This window comes from Macrosteles quadrilineatus, unplaced genomic scaffold (genome assembly GCF_028750875.1).
Source record: "Macrosteles quadrilineatus isolate MER2022 unplaced genomic scaffold, UCM_ALF_1.0 Scaffold_4__1_contigs__length_99947679, whole genome shotgun sequence".
Lineage (NCBI taxonomy): Eukaryota > Metazoa > Arthropoda > Insecta > Hemiptera > Cicadellidae > Macrosteles > Macrosteles quadrilineatus.
The window spans coordinates 14,325,433-14,346,382 of NW_026542597.1; the positions used below are offsets into that span (position 1 = coordinate 14,325,433).

Here is a 20,950-nt window from a genome sequence, read left to right on the forward strand (position 1 = left end):
CAGCGCAGTCGTCAAAATGACTCCGTTGTCACGGCGTGATTGTCGTGACCACGCTGGGGGCGACAACATGCGTTTTCATGATCCTATAACAACAATCAGAAATAAAATTGTGTCAGGCCTATGCATCCTCAACCCCCTTCAGATCGTGGACTAATATCACTAACATCTGTGTCCAAGAAACATGTCAGCCTTGGTCACTAACAAGACTACAAGTTCGCGCCACTCATCCTACTCTCATATTTGGGTTAAAATACGCACATAGTGGCGTCCCCATCTTAAATTGATTGCATTTTACAGACATTACAAAAAAGACAGTTGTTTCAGATAAAAATATTACGAATAAAGGTCATCTGATTAAAACACACCATCAAACACACTTTAATATATTTTTATCAACAGTTCAAAAGAAAATGTAAAATAAATCAACTGTGCATATAACATAATTACAGTTAACAACTTTAGAGTAGACCTAATTCAAAATGTAAAACCTAATTCAATAAGCTACCTTACCAAATATTCTTAAAATAATTTTTGTGCAAAAATGTTTTCTTTTAACTGCCAATCTCTAATAAAATAGACATATGAAAATAAAAATTAATTTTATTACATATTTATTATTTTTATTATTTACATAATACCATTGACTTTTGGACACTGAAATAGAGATTCCATATTATACAAACCAGTTGTAGCGCGAGTTTCTTACACAAAAGAGAAATACATACGTGAATGAGCTTCTCAAGTAGTGTGTAATGATGTCATATTCTAAAAAGTTTTTCATTCTATAATAGTTGGCGGTATAAAAGATACTATTTTTTTCAAGCTGCTTATCATTTTGGGATAATTTAAGTGATTGAAATAATTAATTATAAATAAAATATTTAACAATATCATACTCAAATTGGGGCTCAGTTGAAATAATTTATATTTACTCGTAAACTGGCAATAACTTTACAACTGGCATGGAATGTCTACTTCGCAATAGTGGTCAAAGGTACAACGAATGATGGTATTTATTTACATATAAATAACACATTTTAAGTTTACGATCAACTAAATTAGTTAAAGAGAATTTTTACAAAATTCTCTACTAATGGATGAATTAACAAATTCATAAAATCATAATAGGAACAGGTTATGGTAAACACAAGAAAATTTGATTAAGTTAAAAGTAATGTTTACAAAAATACATACTTCACTTGCTACAAAAATGCTAAACACACAAGTTCCAAAAAGATAAGATCTTGGTGAGATTAAAATGTTTTTAAATATTTCAACCAAATCCTGACTTGCATCTGAGTATTCTTAGTATCATTTTAATCTTAGATTGCATCCCGGAAACCAAATTTAAGGGGAAAGTTAACTACTGTGGGCAACGGACTTGAGTGCAAGGAATGTAAAATGGTTGCTAGGAAAAATACAGGGCCACCACTCAAATAGTTAGGGCATTTAAGCTGGTTATGGCAGAATCCTAATGCCTTTGCAACACGTCTTAGCAGACCTTAGGGACAAAACAGATCAGTGCACAGATACAAGTGACAGGAACAGCACTGCAGCAATGTGGAGTTGTGAAGTCAACAGTCTCCACTCGCCATCCCAACTTTAGACCATGTTAAGATAGGCCTACTTCATGGATAAAAACAAATTGGTTTACAATTAACTAGGGAAATTTACTAAATTATTCAAAGAAAGATTTTGTGGTATGTTTGGTTTAATCATGAATAATAAATATCTACCTACACATTCAATATTTAATAGTAGACATTGAAAATTAGAAACTTTTTGAAAGAATTTTTTTAATTTTTCTGAAGGTATGTTTGATAATTTTGTCATCATCGAGGTATTTTTTACATTTTGCCTATGGGAACAGTTCTAATCCTGGTCTTGTTACTATCTAACATTACCCGAATGACGTCTGGGCCAGAGTTAATCTCGGCTGGCCTTGATTGCAGGAAGATTCTTGAATCTGTATTGAATCCAAACTTTCGAAGCATCAAGAATCAATACTACCATTATCGAAAGTTTTTAGAAATTGAAAATTGAAATCGTCCTATCAAAATTTTCAAGGTTGAAACGCATAACTCATTGTTCAACCCATGTTTTTGCTCAGTTAACAAAAAACACCTAGCTGGCACAGTCGAATAGCTGAGATAAACTGTTTTTGAAAATTCCTTCAATCGTTTCTTCCCGGTGCTCTAGTCATTACCCACAGTAGTTTATATCCTAAAAATATTGTCCTTCAAATTCTTGACATTCTAAATCTACGATCGGCGAAGTTGTTTTCCTGATTACGGACATTTTACATACAAATAAATTAAATTAGCCCAACAATGAATATTTACAATTTATTTGGTGTTATTTTCATGAAACATCTCATACAAGCCATGACATTTTGGCAATATCACAATTAAATGTTCAGGAAAGTTAATGACGGAAAATAGCTGAGAAAGTAGCTTCTGTTAGTTTAATGAATTCAGCACGATTTGATCCAAGAAAATAAAATGTTAAGCCAATCACAATGCTAACACACTAGACTAATAGGCTAATAAAGAATTTTGAGAAAAAGGATAACTAAGAATTACTTCATAATTTTTGGGATCGTGATGGTATGGGTAAAATAAAAATAAATTCATCGGTAAAGATTTGTTCATACTGGATTTTTTATAGAATTGATTACTGCAGATATTCTCAAATCAATAGAATTTTCAGACCTAATGTCTAACCCAGGTAGTAATACAATAAAACCCCTTTTAACAGAACTATTGTAAAATTGAAACCTAGGTTTATAAAAAAACAAACAAACGATAATAAAAAATCAAACAAAGAGGCCAGCACGACAACGATAAATGTCCACTGTGATCAAATTTGTAGTAATAGAAGATTTTAAGATGACAGATCAAATAACAAAATAAACAACTGTTGTAGATCATTTTGAGCTGAAAAAGCCTTTAATTTTTATCTTATGATAAATCGAAAAAATAGGTCACCCGAAACACGGCTTTGCCTTTTTCACTTCGGTTAATGGGGTTTTTCTGTGTAGTTACAAATTAGTCCTAATAATTTATTAGTTTATAGTTCAGAGTAATCTTGACAGGACATAACATTTGATAAGGATTGTATTCTGTGGAAGACAAATGACTGAAACTTACATTTTGATTATATTACTGTTTTTACTCTATCCTTTAAATTACAAAGGGTGTCCATTAATTAAGTCTTCATTGGGCCCCTGTCGCTAGGTAAAATCTGAAATCGACACAATGTTCTTTACTTCATTCCCTACATTCAATATCCATTAGTTTTTCGTAGTAGTTGATGGCAATGTAAGTGAATGGTCCTGTCAAGTATGAATCTCCTATAAGGTCTTTGTGGGAAGGGAGTCATCTAACATTGAAATCCTTAGCCAGTTAACAGAAACCAACTCCAATTGATGTGGATAAAGTAAAGAACATGGCACCGGTCTCATATTGAACTAGATCACATGACCAGAAATTACGAAGGAGACCATAATTTACAGACAGCCCTTATAATCAAAAATCTGTACAAAAAATAACACCTATTGAAGACAATTCTTTGTCATTAAAGCCATTTCATCACTAAACATTAGGGTAACTTTAAGCTGTCAATCTTAAATAACTAATTAGAAGTACAGTAGACTCTCGCTCATCCCAACTAATGTGGCGGACGTACGGTCAGGATTAGGATAAATCCGGACTATCGAGATTCAAGCAAATACGGTACTGTATATAGCCGTTTTTTTCAATTTTGTTCCAGGTCCACAGTATTGATAGCCTTGCATATGCAGTTCCACCGGTAATAATTTTTACAGCTTTTTTACAGTTTAGCTCGGATAATCGGATTCTACTGTAATGTGCCACAAAAAAATAATTTTTGCCGATCCGGACAAGGCCGATCCAGATGAGCGAGAGTCACTTGTATTGTATAACTTAATTAAAATCTCTTTATCAATAATTCTATTTAATTCAAAGTTTTCAATGCCCAGACAACTTGATCAAGCTATGCCTATTAAATTGCTATCTAACTCGAAATCTAGCAAGCTCAAAATTGTGGAAGCTATACAATGTAATGAAATAAGAGAAAAAGCACCAAAATAAGATCTTATAGTCGACTCTACATACTATTCATGTATTAAATTGTGAGTGTGTGTATTTGAAACTAAAATTACAAGTACTAACAAAAATAAATAAACTGGTGCACAATCAAAAAACAGATTGATAGATATGAAAATTTTGAATAACCAGCTGTGCCTGAAACACCCTAGAAAGTTAAGTTAAACACCCAGGTGCTAAACTTCACATACATCACAAGTCTTAGTTTAAAACATACATTTTAAACTTTAAACATAGAGACACAAGATCCAAGTTACATTACATTTACAAAGAAAGTACACAAGGTAGAAGGTGACGTTTACAATGAAACACCAATAAAAACAACCAGTCAGGGCCGTATTTCCCTAATGGCGAACACAGCTGTGCCGGGGGTCTCGGCCTAGGAGGGGGCCTAAATTTCTTTTTCTTGACAAATTTATTTCGTCGATAATCTGTTTCACCGCGATCGCGGGAGACGTTGAAACCTTCGTGACTGCAAGAGATCTTTACAATTTCGCCGTTAACGGTGACTATAATTTATTTTGTAAAGACCAATTATAGAAGGCCTATATCAATTATTATATTTTTAATTAATTATTTTTTTAAACTACCCCATTGATCCGATGTCTGAAGGTCAACATTTTTACTCAACCTGAAAGAAATTAAAATGTCTGGCCCCAACCTAAGACCCCTAATATTATTATTAAAAAAATTTAATAGACTTACTTATTAGCTAGTCTCCTAGGTCTTTTTGCCGATCGGATTGTTGGAAACAATAGGTCAATTCAATTCATCAAGTTGAAGCAATTCCATGTGTACTTATAAACCCTTAGTTCCAACCTTAAAAGAATCAGAATATAGAGGGGCCTCTCTGGTGAAAGCCGCCGGGGGCCTCATTGGATCTAAATACGGCCCTGCAACCAGTGAATATTGAATAATTTGTTATTATTCGGACCACCAACCTATAGACACAGCAGCTTAACCTTAATGCTCTAAAAACAAATGTTCCGAATAATAATAAAGTACTGAATATTGTGAGCTGTTTGAACAGTTTTAAATGAAATGGACAACAATAGTTTGAAGATTTAATACTTAAGTGAGTTCTGTAGACATTGAAGAAAAATCAAAACAATAAATTGTTGAGTCACTGGATTTTGTAGTTGAGATTTGTTTGCTTCCAAACAAGACTTTCAAAATTGTGATAATATAGGTTTAGATTGTTTTTAGGGTTGATGTTGTTCATTTCACTCGTGGCCTATTGAGTGGCGTCTTGAGTACAATGGTATTTTGGAAATCAATGGAGTAATAATTCATATAGTACTGAAACTAATTGAAAACAATGATTTGTAATATTTTACTCATTGGTAAAAACATATTAAAGGTGAAGGGAATTGTTTTAAAAATTAAATTGTAAAATAAACTTAATAAAATACAAAGCCATCACAAAAAGATCCAACGGACCAGTTATAAGTAAATCTTTGCAAACTTTAAACTCGAAAAAGATCGTTGAATAATTAAAAAAAATATATTACTGTAAGAATTAAGCTAGAGTGAAATCATCTACACTTTTAATAAAGCATTTGTTGCTTGCTCCTATAAGATGTATGTAAACTGACATCAAAGTTAACTTGACTTTTGACAGTGAAATTCAAAATACACTACTCTTTAAAAAGCAATATATAAAAGCGTCGACTCTCTTAGCTTGCAACTAACTAGACGCAACTAATTCGTATTTTAACATTATTTATATAAGTCAAGCGCACACTTAACACTAAAATAAATAGAGTCCGTTAGGAAAATCTTTTGAAACAAAACACAAATATATACATCACATATTTACATCATCCTATCATAAGTATCATTTATAAATCTGACTCGTTAACAACTAACATTAAAAAATAGTCTAACATCTCTTATTCTGAACCCCAGCTAACACTGCTACTAATCTTCGTCTTAGACTACAAGCCGAACTGAAACTGAATCGGTTGACAATCAAGCTCTAATAATTTTATATATGTTTTTTCTCATTGTCGATGGTAATTTATAGGTACAGTACACGCTCTCTTAACCCAACCCTTACGAGACCGCGCCTGGGTTAGCTAAAACATGCAACTGTATAAAATGAATCAATAAATTATTGATACTATTCTTGTGAACAACTCAGCAGAATAAATGTTTGGTTAAATGCAAAGTTTTATAAAATATAATATACTGTACTCGAGTAGTATTGAAAATTAAAAGAAAAACAGCCTGTCAGGGAACGACTCTAAGTTATTACTGCAATTAGGATGGAAGCGAAAATCTCTAGATTCCAAGAAAAGCAACAACCATTTAATTAGGGTTAGCTCGAGCAGGGGCTGACAATCCCAGCGGATGATACGATTTAGAGAGGGTCTACTGTACCAAAGAACCGATGTGAACAATCACAAATTACATGATATGCAAAATTATATTACTTCAACTAGTAGAATAACTGATTCAGTTGTCGGGTTGAGGGCAGCGTGTGTGGGCTATTCGTGCTCCCTTAACTCCCGCAGTGACGCCTTCCTCACAGACATGTACGACAATGCCAGGCTGACTGCCAGACGCAGCGTGAAGCTCGTGGGTCTCCCCTAGAAAGATGATAAGTGATGCTCCAGTAAATAACAATAGGCAACTGGTGTTGCTGATTTTAAGGATGAACTTGAGCCAAAAAGACTATTCTAGTTTTCTTACTGAAGCAAAATAACTGTTTTAGATTTATTTGTTTAAGGAACAAAAGGATCTATGCCATGATTTTTAATTGTAGAATAAAGAGTCTAGCTTAGCTAAACTAACCTTGAAGAAGTACAGATAGGCCATATAACATATAGAAGACACAATATTTCATCCACTGGGAGACTTTGTCAAGTACAGAGAGTTTCTGTTTCACTTCCTCTAGACTTGACAAAGTCCCCCAGGGAACAAAATATTGTGAGTTTCAGTTTTGTGCGACTTCTATTTGTTCTTTGGACTACCTGTACTTCTTCAAGGTTAGTTTAGTTTCTGTTATTTATTATATGATAAATTACCTACCAGAGTGATTTGATATTGATTAACATACCGTACAAATCTTTGCACACTCTGAAAATCAATTCTAACTCAATATTATTTTATTATTATTATATTCTGCTTAAATTGTCTAACATATAATTCCCGAAGTCGCAGTTTATGCCAGAATCGCACCACTTATGTGATAGGCTAATCTCCCTCCATCTCAGCAACAATAACAGATCAGATTAAGTATACGACGCCAAGAGGTACTTGTCTAATACGCCTACCTCAAATCCATTTAACACATTGAGTGCTGAAATCCTATTAAACGGGCGTTTGTCAATGGCGGCGAAGCCCCGGCGCACCACCAAACCAGCGAATGCAATTGGCATTCAAATATTTCAGCCTGACTAATCACAAAAGAGCAGTGGGGATTGTGCTGCGTTACCCCGAGAGTGGAGGAAGTTCACTGAAACACCCAAGGGTAGCAGCACTGCCTGGACCCGTAGCCAGTGTCTTTGCAATGTGGCTCGAAGAGAGAAAAATCCCCAAAACCGGGACAAAAGCAATGCCAGACAGAATTTTACGAGAAATTTAAGTACCAAGCTACACCAAAATACAGCTTGTATTCTAACTACAGAATGGCAACGGTTATAACGTTACCCAGCAATGGCTGAGCTTATATTGAGCTTAGAATGTAGTGGGATGTAAGCCGACAGGAGCGCTCGTGACGCACTACATCAACAGATGTAGCCTGCACCCAACGTGTTTAAAAAAAGAATTTTTCAATTTTTGGAACTTGAATATTTTTATATTCTTCAAATTCACTTAAGTTTACCACCTGTGGTGGGGGTGTTACTAAATATGAGATTAGAGAAAATATGAGAATTATTTTCATTTACCTGGAGTGAGGTTGGCAATAGCTGCGAGCAGATCGTAGTTGACGAGTGGTTCCCCCTCATCTCTCGGCTCCCAGCCAATAGGAGGAGAGGCAGGCGGCGAGATGAGAAACTGTTTAGTGAGCGCAGGTGGCTGTAGATGCTGATCTGCTGCATCTATAGGTGTCACGGGCTACAAAAAGTCAAAATCATGAGATTCACAAAACGTAAAAAAACATGGAACATCTAAATAAAAACCAAACAAGGGTTCAGTTCAATTTACTATTAACTTACAGTATCGGTACTTCATTTGGAGAACTAACTTTAATATTAATTCTAGAATTTAAAGTAAAAAGCATATTCTCTTTACAAGCAGAGAGCTCATGAGGCAAACAATGTAAAAACTCTAGAAACAATGATTGTAGTTTAAGGCCGTGTTTCCTAGAATATAATAATGCCTCAAACAATTTTACAGTGCCACAAATGCTAAAACAATGTAAAGCCATGGATAAAACACACTCTATTAGTAGATTTCTCATCCTTATGGAACAGATGAAGCCAATTTTATTGTTAGTTCTGTCTGATGCACTGTAGAGGTTGTGTTTTGTTTACAGTTTGTTTCTTGTTACAGTAATTTAAAACCTCGTTTAGCTAAATAAACCTATTTCATCACAAACAATAACTCGTCCCCTAGTTATACAACCAAACAGTAAAGCACAAATCATTAAACTAACCTTAAACTAATGGAACCAAATTTTGTCGACTCTAGCGATCAGTGTCACCGGACATGAACTAGACACAAAAAACAAGCTTCAAAATTTACAATGGGATGAGAAGTCTACTTGTGTTGGTTAGTCTATGGTAAAACTAATCAAAAGCACGATTTACCTGAGCGAAATAACAGTTAATGATGGAGTTGAGAAATTGGGTTTGGTGCATTTGGATTCTTGCTTTAGCCGCAGCCGTAGGACAGCTGTAGTTGACTCTCATCCTTCTAAAGCTGCGGAAGTACTGGAAAGTCGCTACTTCACCAAACTGCTTGAACAATGCTTCTATTTCTTTCTGTGTTACAAAATGATATTATCAGTTAAGTGCAATCAACTACAAAGGACTTGATATAGATCCTTGAAATAAATAACCATACAAATTGAATGGCCACAAAAATAATCATTGTAAACTGAATTCTGTCAAGATAATTTACGGTACATAAATTTAAAGGGTAAAGAGGATGTCTGATATTTTAGTAATTGCCAAAGAACATTTCTAGAGAATAATGATTTATCGTTTTAATCTTTTAACATTGAAAGTTATATGTTACCGCTACCAAATAATAACTAAGGCCTGAGCAACGTGGCAATCGGAGCTTTCAAAAATGTCAGTAAGGATATTTTTTCCTTCCAAACAAAGATTATAAGAACACACCTACCTTGAGATCGTCTTTTTTGAAAAGGGAGTTATCCAAGTTGGTAACAATTACAGACATTGGCAAATCCTCATCATGTATAAGCTCATCAATGGTCCTAGGCTCGATTTGGGATGTAGGCTGATTTAATTGAAGATCATTGTAGTTAGGGTGAAGATTGGGCAAGCCATCAATCTCATTGATTATCATTTCCCCTTCATCTGAATCCACGCTCATTCTCCCCTCGTCCATGACAAGCCTTAAACAAATAGAAAACAAATTTATTTACTAAAGCATATAATAATTTTTGAAAAGTATTTTATCTACTGTAGGTAGGTAACTGGTTGCACTCTTACTAGCCTATCTAACAGTTTGTATTAAAACGTGGTGTATGCAGCAATCACGTTAAGAGTCTTTACGACACAAGTAGATATTTAAGGCACGAGCCTTGGCAAATGCCTTAAAAGTTTAAGAGTGTCATAACAGCTATTACGCAAGTTGCTTTACCCTACTTAATTTACTATATGATTTAAATTATATTTTAAAAGCTTCATAGCCTATACTATTTATGTTAATTTTTTCAGGGAATATGTACGCTACTGCTAGCAGCATCCTTACCTTAATTACTGTATCAGGTGCAATTAGACAAAGATTAAATTTTTTAGCAATAGGCCTACTGTACTAAATGTACTGAAAAAGTTTACTTACAGCAGTTAAATTAAATCAGAACAAAGACAATTAAAGTACTGTATCTCTTAAAATTGGCCTATTATTAATATCAGTGAAGGATAATCAATAAAAATTGAGGTCAGTTTAATTGTTTAGTGGCCTATGGGTACCCCCAAAAAAATTTTTAATGCTGATGTTTTACTTTATAGTTTTTTACCTCATACCTAGCTCGACCCACCACCCTGACATGCCTAAGTAAGAACTACCAAGTGTCTAGTTAGTCCAGGCAAATTAGATCAAATATAGGGTGTGCTCCCCAAAAAATCGTCTAAAGCTGGAAAGTGTTTTAATACCTTTTGGGGGTCCCAAATAACACTCCTGTGAGTTCGCGGCAGATTCTGACGTCTGCTTAAGTTTTGGGAGTCGAAAAACTATGAAAATGTTGCACTTTTTCAGTTTTTTGCTTATAACTCCTAAATAACGAATCCTAAGGAAAATGTTGTTTAAAGGTGTCTTTTAGTGCATTTAATTACATACATACATACATGATACACACTCCGTCCGTAGTCCTTTGCCTTAAGGAATTGGACAGGTCAGGATTAATACAAAGAATAACCAACTTAATACTAATTTTTGCCACCGTCTAGGTAACTGTCTATGTCCTCTAAACTTAACTCTACTAGATATTTTTTAAATTTTGATTTGAATTTTGTTAAGCTCTGAATTTCAAGTAATTTTTTCGGTAGGGCCTGGTACAATTTCATTCCCATGTAATCTGGTTTATGTTCAAATTTTGTGAGTTTATGTTGGACTGCATGTGTGCCCTTTGATCTCGTGTGTTGTAAGTGTGATTTGTAAAAGTTGGTTTAATGTTCTGTGATTTTATATAGCAAGCTGATTCATAGATATAAAGTGAAGGGACTGTGAGAAAGCCAAGTTCTTTATAAACATTTTTGCAGCTGGTCCGAGGCGGCATGCCCAAGATTGCTCTTACTGCCATGTTCTGCCAAACAAAGATCTGGTCAATATTCTTCTTCACAGCTCCCCATAGGATGATTGAATACAAAATGTGCTGTTCTATTAGGCCAAAATACACAAGTTTAGAGAGCCAGGTTTCCGAAGGTCCTTATTCTTCGAAGTACAAAGACCTCTCGTGCCATTGACCCCTCCAGTTTTTTTATTTGTGCATCCCAGCTCAATTTATCGTCCAATCTCACTCCCAAAAAGTCGGCAGTTTTTGAAATTTGAATTTGATCCTCTCCAATTAATAGGTTCGGAGACCTATTATTTTTTAAATTTTGTCTTTTTGCAGTTTGGATACACATGCATCCTGTTTTTTGTGGATTTAATTTGAGTTTGTTTGAGGAAAAAAATTCAGCCAGATCATTTGCTCTTTGATTAGATTCTGCCTCCAGGGTCGCGTCGTCAGTCCCCCTTATTTCGCGACGATTGGTGTTAACCCTCCGAGTGTCCCTTGTTTTGGCCTTAATGTCTGCCTATTTTTTGCTCATTTGCAAGGTTTTATTAAAACGGATCTGAGAAGCTTGAAAACAATGTTAATTATACTGTTCTATATACCATTTTGTTTGGAAAATCATGGGCTTCAATATTATACATAGAACATAAGAAACATTTGTTTCAAAAAAATTTTTTAGGTAAAAAAAAATTTTGGAAAATTTTCAAAAAAAAAATAAGTTTGCGCTCAATGAAATTGTATAAATTATAGGCCTATAAATATTGGAAAATAGCCACTTTGTTCTAAATTTTATGAGGATTACAAATATATAATAATATAAGGAAGTAGATTTGCAAATAAAATAAGTTATGGGAAAAAAACTTATTTCAGTACATAGCGTTTAGCTAAGAATGCATAGCCTAAACATAGCTAGGAATCTGGCTGATAATTTACATCAATATCACTACCTACTTCTTCAGGATCATCAACCAGCCCTTCAAAATCACTTAAATCTTCTTATAATGCACCATGTATATCACTACTTTTGATTTTTAACACTAAAACAATGATAAACGTAATAAAACACATCAGTCATCGGTCCGAGGACAACCAAGCTGTTTACAAATACGCACGTCAGCTGTCTGCTACAATATTTTTGGAACTAAAATGAATAGCGCTTAGAGACAGACCTCCGGAGAAAGCTCTGAATCTGTAAAATAAAACGATACCTAACTCGATCTAGTTCAATCCGATTTTGTCAGTCATAGAGCCTTCGCCGTAAACAGTGTTTGTGAGTCGCTGCAGCGACACAAAACACTGCACAAAGTGTGTTATGTGTCGCTGCAGCGACAAATAACACTAGGAGGGTTAAATATGTCAAAATCGGCCGAGCCGTTTAGCCGCTGTAGCTTTTCAAAGTTGGGATATTTTCATTAACATGGCCAAAAGGTTGATTATTTGACCAGTTTTCGTCTTACAACTCCTAAAGTTTTTCGACTCCCAAAACTTAAGCAGACGTCAGAATCTGTCGCAAACTCACAGGCCAGTTTGAAAAACGGTTGTAGGTAAACTCAATTTACCAACTGTACCTGAGGATTTTCAGGCATAGAAAAAAATTCCTAAAGTGAGTGACTTAATTGGCAATCACCTAAACTTATAGCCTATGTCCAGCAGTGATGAGGTGGCATGTGGGAACAGCGTCCCCACCCTGTTTTTTAAAGGACCTAGGCCATAGATATTGATAAGCGACCTATATTTTTTTCTACGACAGCGAGTATTCCCACACTGGAAGCTTTGCAACTTCACTACTGCCTGTGTAATTTAAGCTTAACTGTATTGAACTATCTTGTATAGATTAAACAAAATCCAAGTATCAATTAATAAACTGTAATTATTGACTTAAGGCACTGAGATATCCTAAATCATTGTCTATTCCATCCCACATTACATTCAAGCTCTAAGTGAATGGAAACAACTTAATGTTTATACAACTTTAAACTGTAACTTTTTCCTAAAAACATTTTCCTATTGGCCAAACTGTGTTTAGGCCTAACTTACATCCCCATACCTTTTCAGAATCATCTCAAAGATTAAAACATGCTTACCAAGTAAGTTGAACGCTGATAAGTGAAGGTAACAGTTATTGGTCACAGCTCTAAACTAATCATTAGTCAAAATATCAACATTTTATATACATTAGCCACAAATCTTTCTCCTACAAAATAATAGAACAGCAACCATCCAATCCAATTCTGATTTCTAGCAGACAGCTTCCCTATCCCTACAAACTTTGACATTATAATATTTTTTTAGCATATGACATGGACGTTAATAGCTGAATTTTAGCAAAAGATTACAAGAGCAATAAGCTTGAATATTGAGTCTTTGATTATAAAAATTGCTTTAAGCCGGTATATTGGTCGGAGACTATAGGTTTGAAGATTTTTGTTGCATGAGGGAAGATGATAAATAAAAAGATATGAATATAAAGAAAAACGTTTATATCTCTCGTTTAATTTCATCATTTCTAAATAGAAATTCAAAAGTTCCAAAATCGGAAGATCCAAAGAATATATTGCCGATCGGAAGTTCCAAAATCAAAAGATCCAACGTTTATATTGCCGATCGGATCTTCCAAAATCGGAATTTCCAAAGGTTATTTAGCGGGTCGGATGATCCAAAATCAAAAGATCCAAAGAAAATATTGCCGATCGGAAGTTCCAAAATCGTAAGATCCAAAAGTACAGTCATAACTAGAAGTACAAATTTATTTCTTAAAGTAAACTTATGAAATAGGCTGTCCTTTTCACTTTGGATCTTGCGATCGTATGTCGGGTCGGAATTTCCAAAACGCTACTAGTCAGATCGGAACATCCAAAATGCTAGAACTGTTGCGTCTCTAAGATTGAAGGCGATGAACGCCGTAACCAGCCGCGTTGCTAATGTCAGGGCAAGTTTAGACACTCGAGTTTAGATCTGTATAGAAAAGTAACCAAACTACTTATTTGGTGTGTGTATTTTTTGTCCAAAAACCATTTCAACATCATATTTAAGACGTATATTCAGACAATGTTTAAAAACAACATTTTAATTCGCTGTATGTTAGATAAATATTGTCACATAAATTAGCCATTAAGTATAACGGAGTTTTTAATTAATTTTAGTTTTGTTCTAATTTATATCACGTAAAGGCAATTACTAAAATACTGTTTGTATTTTATCAATGGAGTATCAAAATGCCCTTTGAAGCACTCTTTGTATAGTTTTACAATTCTCTTAGCGTATGTATTGGCCTTAAATATATGCTATGATAATTTTTTTTTACATCTCCTTTTTTAAATTTAACCATCATGACAACAATATTATCAAACATAGATGGAATGAAATACTCCTAATAGAAGAGTTAATCTTCTGAGAATACTCTCAGTAGGCTAACATTTTATTTTTTGCTATTAGAACATAGAATTAAGTATTATGGAACAAATAGGTAGTTTACTTTGTGGTTTATACTGTATTTATCTGAAGTAACTTATCTTTTTATAAAGTAAAATATGTATCTAGATAACAGCCCAATTTGTTTAGGAAATCTTAATTTTCCTCATACAGTTTCTAACTCCCGTATTTGTCAAATACTGCTTGCCTCACTGTGGTATATATAGATTGCCTTCTAACAAGGCACCATAATTGCAGACGGCGTATATCGGTTGATGCCATGTTGATGTATGAAACTAAATCATAATCCCTGAATTTAAAATCTTAGATCGAAAGACTTAATGCTAGACTTTAAAGACTTTATGATTGAAAAATACCAATTCAATAATACAAGTCTTGAATTAACTCAATAATTCACTAACTCTTGTTTTTGTCTGATACTAAATACATTAAAAAGTAGTATGCAAATTATTTGATTTGCATTTTATATTTATATGAAATTTTTATATACTCAACAAATTTTTACCCTTCGTTCATTTGGGGTCTGAGGCATATCCCTAATCATTTCATGGCTTTTGTTTGATCAATGTCAATGTAAGGGTTATTAATTACTTAGCAAGTACCTTCGGCTTCACCTGCGATGGTATAACCATAAATATCATATAGCATAAGAAATGCTTTATGATATATACTTTTTTTAACGTAATTAAGTAAATTTGTTTGTGTAATCTTTTTGGATTTAGTTACTTCTTTAATTATGTTACGGTGATAATAATAATTATCCGTAATGGTTGTGCCAATGATGATGAGTAAGGCCCTGGCCACACGAGGCGAATTTAAGCCGCGCGGCTTATCTTCGCGCGAAGTTAAGCCGCGCGAAGTGCCTGGCCACACGGGGCGGATGAACCGCTTCCTGTTGGGTTTTCCCAGTATCAGTACTCTATTAAATAGTTCAGTCCACTCTTTTTAGTCATGGACAAAACACTTATGTTAGTTTGTGCATTAGTAGCTTGTGGTGATCTGGAACCAAATGTTAACATAAATCATTTGGTCCATCCCTTCATAACGGAAAAACCATTTTTGTGTTCCAAACCTTTTACGAGCACATGCGAAACCATAGTTCAGAGTTTGTATGTATCAAACATTGTTTGAACACCACACAACCGGTAAAAACAATCAAAACAAACTCATAAAACCTCTGGAAATGTCCGAAGAATATCTCCGATAAGCGCGGCTACCGCGCGGTCGAACCGTATCGTGTGGCCACTCTCATAAGACTGCATGTGTCATCCCCTCCAACGCGGCTTAACTTCGCGCGGTCGGGGGACGACATGTCGCGGCTCAACCGCACATGCGGCTAAACTTCGCCTCGTGTGGCCACTCTCATTTGATTCAATGTGTTGTCGAACCCCTTAACTTCGCGCGGCTTAACTTCGCGCGGTTAAACCACATCGTGTGGCCGGGGCCTAAGATATCATTATTGTGTACTGCCTCCCGTAAAATTAAAATACTCACGCGTCAGTGAACCTGCAGAGAAACCAATTTTCCATTTACCTTGCTGTAATTCTACTAAATTCTTCCCTAGTAATTGTAAGAAATATTTCCTATATGAATATTATTAAATTCAATGAGTACCTAGGTTTGCTGTTACAGGGGGGAGATAATTTGGTGTGTATGTTATTGATAGCTTGGTATGAAGTAAACCAATTTGCCCAATCTGTTTCTCTAAGGTGTAGTTATTTCATAGGCTGTATCGTATATTTCAAATTAGTAAACCCTGTGTTGAATTATAATACAGATGTAGAAGAAACTTATGATATAAAGAAGAAGTGCTCAAATGTAATCATAGGTTGATATGTTGCAAATCCAAACTCTAACGGACAATCGAGTCGGGCGGAGCACGAAATGAGTTTTGAGATAAAGATATGCCTATATTTTAATCGGGAAAGTGAGCTATCAGCATGCCAAATTTCAACCTAATCCGACCAGTGAGTGATTGAACCCCAATAAGAAAAACAAACACACAAACTTTCACAATGTAATATGTTGTTAGTATGGTAACACTTTCTTAATGTATTTTTGTCTATGTTTTGATAACTAGCTGTTGTACCCGTGCTTTTTAACGGCAATAGCACGGGAAATAAATACCTTTTGATCTATAAATGCATTTTATTAAATGTTAACACATCAGCCAATGTTTTGGCCTATTGATTCGTCGGAAAAGAACATACCATATTGCTGATGGATGTCAGGTGCTCAATAATTACTCTTTGTTGAACAGACATTGGTCTTATAAATATCACCATTGACTATATATACCTACCTGTAGGTATATATAGTCAATGATATCACGCATTTTAAGTTTTTAGTACCGGGGGACTGAGCCTTGCTAGGTTGTGGTTTAAAGTACGTATAATCGTTAAAACCATTTGATAAAAAAATATTTTAAATATGATTTTCGAGAAATGATTTCATTACAATCCAAGACATTTGATTGATAAAAAAATAACGACTCTGTAATACAAGCAATGTAGGCCTATAAGGTATGTAATAAGCAATCAGAATAATCATGTGTTGATGTGTTATTTTATTAATTTTTACATTTATTTATTTATGACAAAAATACTGTTACGATAAGTATGTTGTATGCGAATCTAACATGGACCTTATGGGTTGCGATGAAGGTGACGAAATAACAACACAATATAAACAGAAAATCAAAACAAATGAGAGAAACTCCCATCGCATATTTTATTAAAAGCGTAGGGTGAAAATAGATAAGTCAATAAATTCTTCTCATCATCAATAAGTTCTTTTAGTCGAGTTTCAACAACTCGACGATCTGTAGTGTACATTAGTCTGAGAATAATTTGATGTATGAAACATAATTTAAATCAAAACGTGTTAATATTACACACTTAACAGTTATTCGATTTTGAGAAGCTAACATAGCAACTTTAGTCCCATCAGGTACTTTTAAGATCTGTAAATATAAGGAGGTCCCGCTTATACTTAACATCGACTACATCATAGACAAGTTACGTCATTAGCTTACTGTTTACTGTTTAATTTTGTTTAATTCCATCCACAGGTTATAAGTTCCCTTTTCAAATTAATGTTATTTCAAGCTTTACTATACTTCCACAGTCTACCACTGTAGGCCTACCGTTACTGTAGTTTTGTGGAGGTTCACTTTAGTTATCGAACACAAATGATTCTACATACTGTACAGTCTTCAGCACCTTCCAGTACTAATTCCTGTGTAACACTTATTTTTCTGTTTACTGTTTGGATCCTTCACAGTTCAAAGAGACTTATAACGAAATATCACACTCTTTACAATATCCACAAATTACTAAGCTGCGTATTCTTCATTAAATTTACCTTTACACGAACCCTCTTCTACAATACTTTCATTTTTTTATTTTATACCTACATGGCAGGACAATAAGAGCAAGTAAATTTGCATTTAGACAATTAGACTTCTAATAAATGTTTTTAAATTGTAGAAAATAATATACCTTAAACAAAGATAAATGAATATTAAACTAAAAGATAGTAACGGGTGACTGATCCTTGCTGAGTTTGGTTAATGACATTTAATTGTTAAGGAAATATACTACACAGACATGTTTTATTACAATACAAATATAATTCTATTAAATACCATAGAAATTTCATCGCAGAACTAATAACAACTTGAATAAGGTATGCAATTAAAAAAGGAATATTTTAGATCCTACTCCAGTTTTTTTAAACATTTATCATGCAAAATACGATTATTTTTATAGGTAAGGGGCATAATTTATCTCTCGGTACCACACTAGACTTTTCGTTGATTAGTTGAAGCCGAAAACTGATAAGTCCTATTGGAGCATAAATCTTTTACTGGAAAGATTATTATAATGAAATAATTAATTTCAATAATTATGTAACTAATTAGACCTGTCCATATTTTGTTTCAACTATAAAAAATAGTGTTTACAATTTGTACAATCTACCATTAAATACGGGTGAAACATTGAGTTGACGCCTGTGCACTCAAACGACACCAACTGGAAACACATTTATTGAAAATAATTGTTGTGCATTTGATAACAATATATCACTATTATTTAAACAAATTAAATGCTAAATTGATTCGTTTACGATAGCATACTTTTAATAAGCGGATTTAAAACAATTGCTTTATTTACACAATATTCGTCAATTAATAATCTGAGCCCTATCTATAATTACAGTGCCTTGTGATTCAGAACGCAACCCATATACATCACAGTTACGCAAACAGTATTTGAATAGTAAAGGGAGTTAATGTACAAATGTTGGTCAGTCGAACGCACGGGAATCGAGTAGTCAATTTTTTAAACAGTTTAATTCAGAACAGCTATTTACACATATAAAGACCAAAAAACTATGTCGTATAAGGCAATTCTCATATCTTCAACGATTAAGTGATAGTTTGCAGAACAATAAGTATTTTCAAACATGACTTAAAATTGTTACAACAAAACCTTTTACTTAGGTACACAAATTGAATCTCCAACAAAACTTGATTAGACGCAAATGTTTGATATACAGTTGAACATTTTACATTTCCTGATAAAACACATTCTTTGTAAGGAAAAAATTACATTTCACTTGAATTAGGTTACAGCAGACATTCGCTAGTTGTGGGGAAAACTAAATATAATTTAACGTTACAATTTCAATTTAATTAAATTTGAAACTACCTGTTTGTTACAACAACCGGAAACAACTTCAAATATTTAGCGTTGGTTACTAGTACACTATTACAACTTAATAGTTCAGCTCAAAAAAACCACGACAAATTCATTATCTTTTCATTTTTCAAATGATTTATTCCAGATTCTCTTACGGAGTAAACAAAAATTGTCATAAGCTATAAAAATAAGTTATTATTTGTTTAAGACGTTTGCCAGATAATTTAGTATTGTTATTGTCAAGGTTAATACTTAAACCATCTTTTAAGAATAAAAATAAACACGTTATTTTACTTTTGAAAATAAATAGTAAACAATACCAACACTAGCCCTGCATGCCTTCAAAATCCCATATATACATGTATGTATGAATGCGTGTGTATTTAAGTGTGTGTACTTGAAAATACGAATACAAAAATATTAATTAAAATATCAATTAACAAAACAAATAACCATTAACGTTGCTGGTGACGACGTGTGTTTAAACGCCTTCAATCTGAGAGACGCAACAGTTCTAGCGTTTTGGAACTTCCGATCTGATTACTAGAGTTTTGGAAATTCCGACCCGGCATATGATCACAAGTTCCAAAGTGAAACGGACAGTCTATTTCATAAGTTTACTTTAAGAAATAAATTTGTACTTCTAGTTATGACTGTACTTTTGGATCTTACGATTTTGGAACTTCCGATCGGCAATATTTTCTTTGGATCTTTTGATTTTGGATCTTCCGACCCGCTAAATAACCTTTGGAAATTCCAATTTTGGAAGATCCGATCGGCAATATAAACGTTGGATCTTTCGATTTTGGAACTTCTGATCGGCAATATATTCTTTGGATCTTCCGATTTTGGAACTTTTGAAATACTCCCGAAATAAAATTAATAGATGGATTCCAAATGAAACATTTTTGGTAAGAGGAAATACTTTTTGTCTTTGAGCATTGACTTTTGATGCTTAAACTTGAATGAATACTTACTTACTTACTTGAATACTTGTTGTCTTAATCTTTGACCGAAGTATCTCGGATAGATTGCGTCGTTATACTAATATTTACAAAATTATTATTTACAAAACTTGCTTTACAAAATTCCAAAAACTTTAAACTTTAAAACTTAGGCTGGGGTAAGCGTGTCTGTTTCTCAACCGGGCATTAAAGGATCATTAGACAACTCGTCAAGACTATACAGGGGCCTATTTGTGAGCAAGTTCTTCAGCTCGGTCTTAAACGCTGTACAGTCGAGGTTCCTTAGGTGGTTTGGAAGGGAGTTGTAGATTTTAATAGCCAAGCGGGGGTATCTCCTTATGGTATGGCTCAAGCGGCAGCGAGGCATATCAAGGTCATGGGCTCTTCTTATTCCATACCCATGTCTATCACCACCCATGTAGCACAGATGGTTGGGCCAACGTTGGTAAATTGTGGAGCCACACAGTTGGCCAACGGTAGAAATGTCACCTCTTTAAACAGTTTTCCAGCCAACCATTGTCCAACCGTTTTATTTCACACAAAATAATAAAGATTTAGTACGAAAAGCATAATTATTAGTTGAGTAAATTGATTAAATAGTTCATAAAAACAAATTTTGAAAAAAAACTAGAACAAAATTTTTTTTGGCCCAGACGGGTCTCGAACCCGGTCCTTCGACTTATGAGCCTCTTACTTTACCACTGAGCTATCTGTGATAGCTGATATAGAGAGTTTTCAAGTGGTGAAAGAGTAGCCGACAGTTGCAATGGTCGCAATACTTCAAACATTTTTGATACTACACAGTAT

The 20,950-nt window shown here is 34.1% G+C and overlaps 1 protein-coding gene across 2 annotated transcripts; it reads right to left on the reverse strand.

The window, feature by feature from the left end:
* Positions 1-367: 367 nt before the first annotated feature.
* On the reverse strand, positions 368-13,262 carry LOC128991990 (protein sarah-like). 2 transcript variants are annotated; one of them, XM_054415316.1, is made up of 6 exons: positions 13,128-13,262; positions 9,423-9,657; positions 8,885-9,058; positions 8,021-8,189; positions 6,563-6,718; positions 368-5,432 (listed from the first exon to the last, which is right to left on the reverse strand). In XM_054415316.1, the coding sequence occupies exons 2-5, from the start codon at positions 9,648-9,650 to the stop codon at positions 6,585-6,587; spliced, it is 705 nt and encodes a 234-aa protein (XP_054271291.1). In that variant the 5' UTR covers positions 9,651-9,657; positions 13,128-13,262; the 3' UTR covers positions 368-5,432; positions 6,563-6,584. The 2 variants fall into 2 exon arrangements, with proteins under 2 accessions (XP_054271291.1, XP_054271290.1); XM_054415315.1 differs by having other exon boundaries at positions 368-6,718.
* Positions 13,263-20,950: the final 7,688 nt, after the last annotated feature.

Bases quoted from the DNA above. Each gene is read 5' to 3' on its own strand.
- LOC128991990 (XM_054415316.1), bottom strand. From the start codon at position 9,650: ATGGACGAGGGGAGAATGAGCGTGGATTCAGATGAAGGGGAAATGATA. The intron at 9,059-9,422 runs GTAGGTGTGTTC...TTTGTAACACAG, and splicing joins TCAAAAAAGACGATCTCAAG to AAAGAAATAGAAGCATTGTT. The intron at 8,190-8,884 runs GTAAATCGTGCT...GACTTTTTGTAG, and splicing joins TTAACTGTTATTTCGCTCAG to CCCGTGACACCTATAGATGC.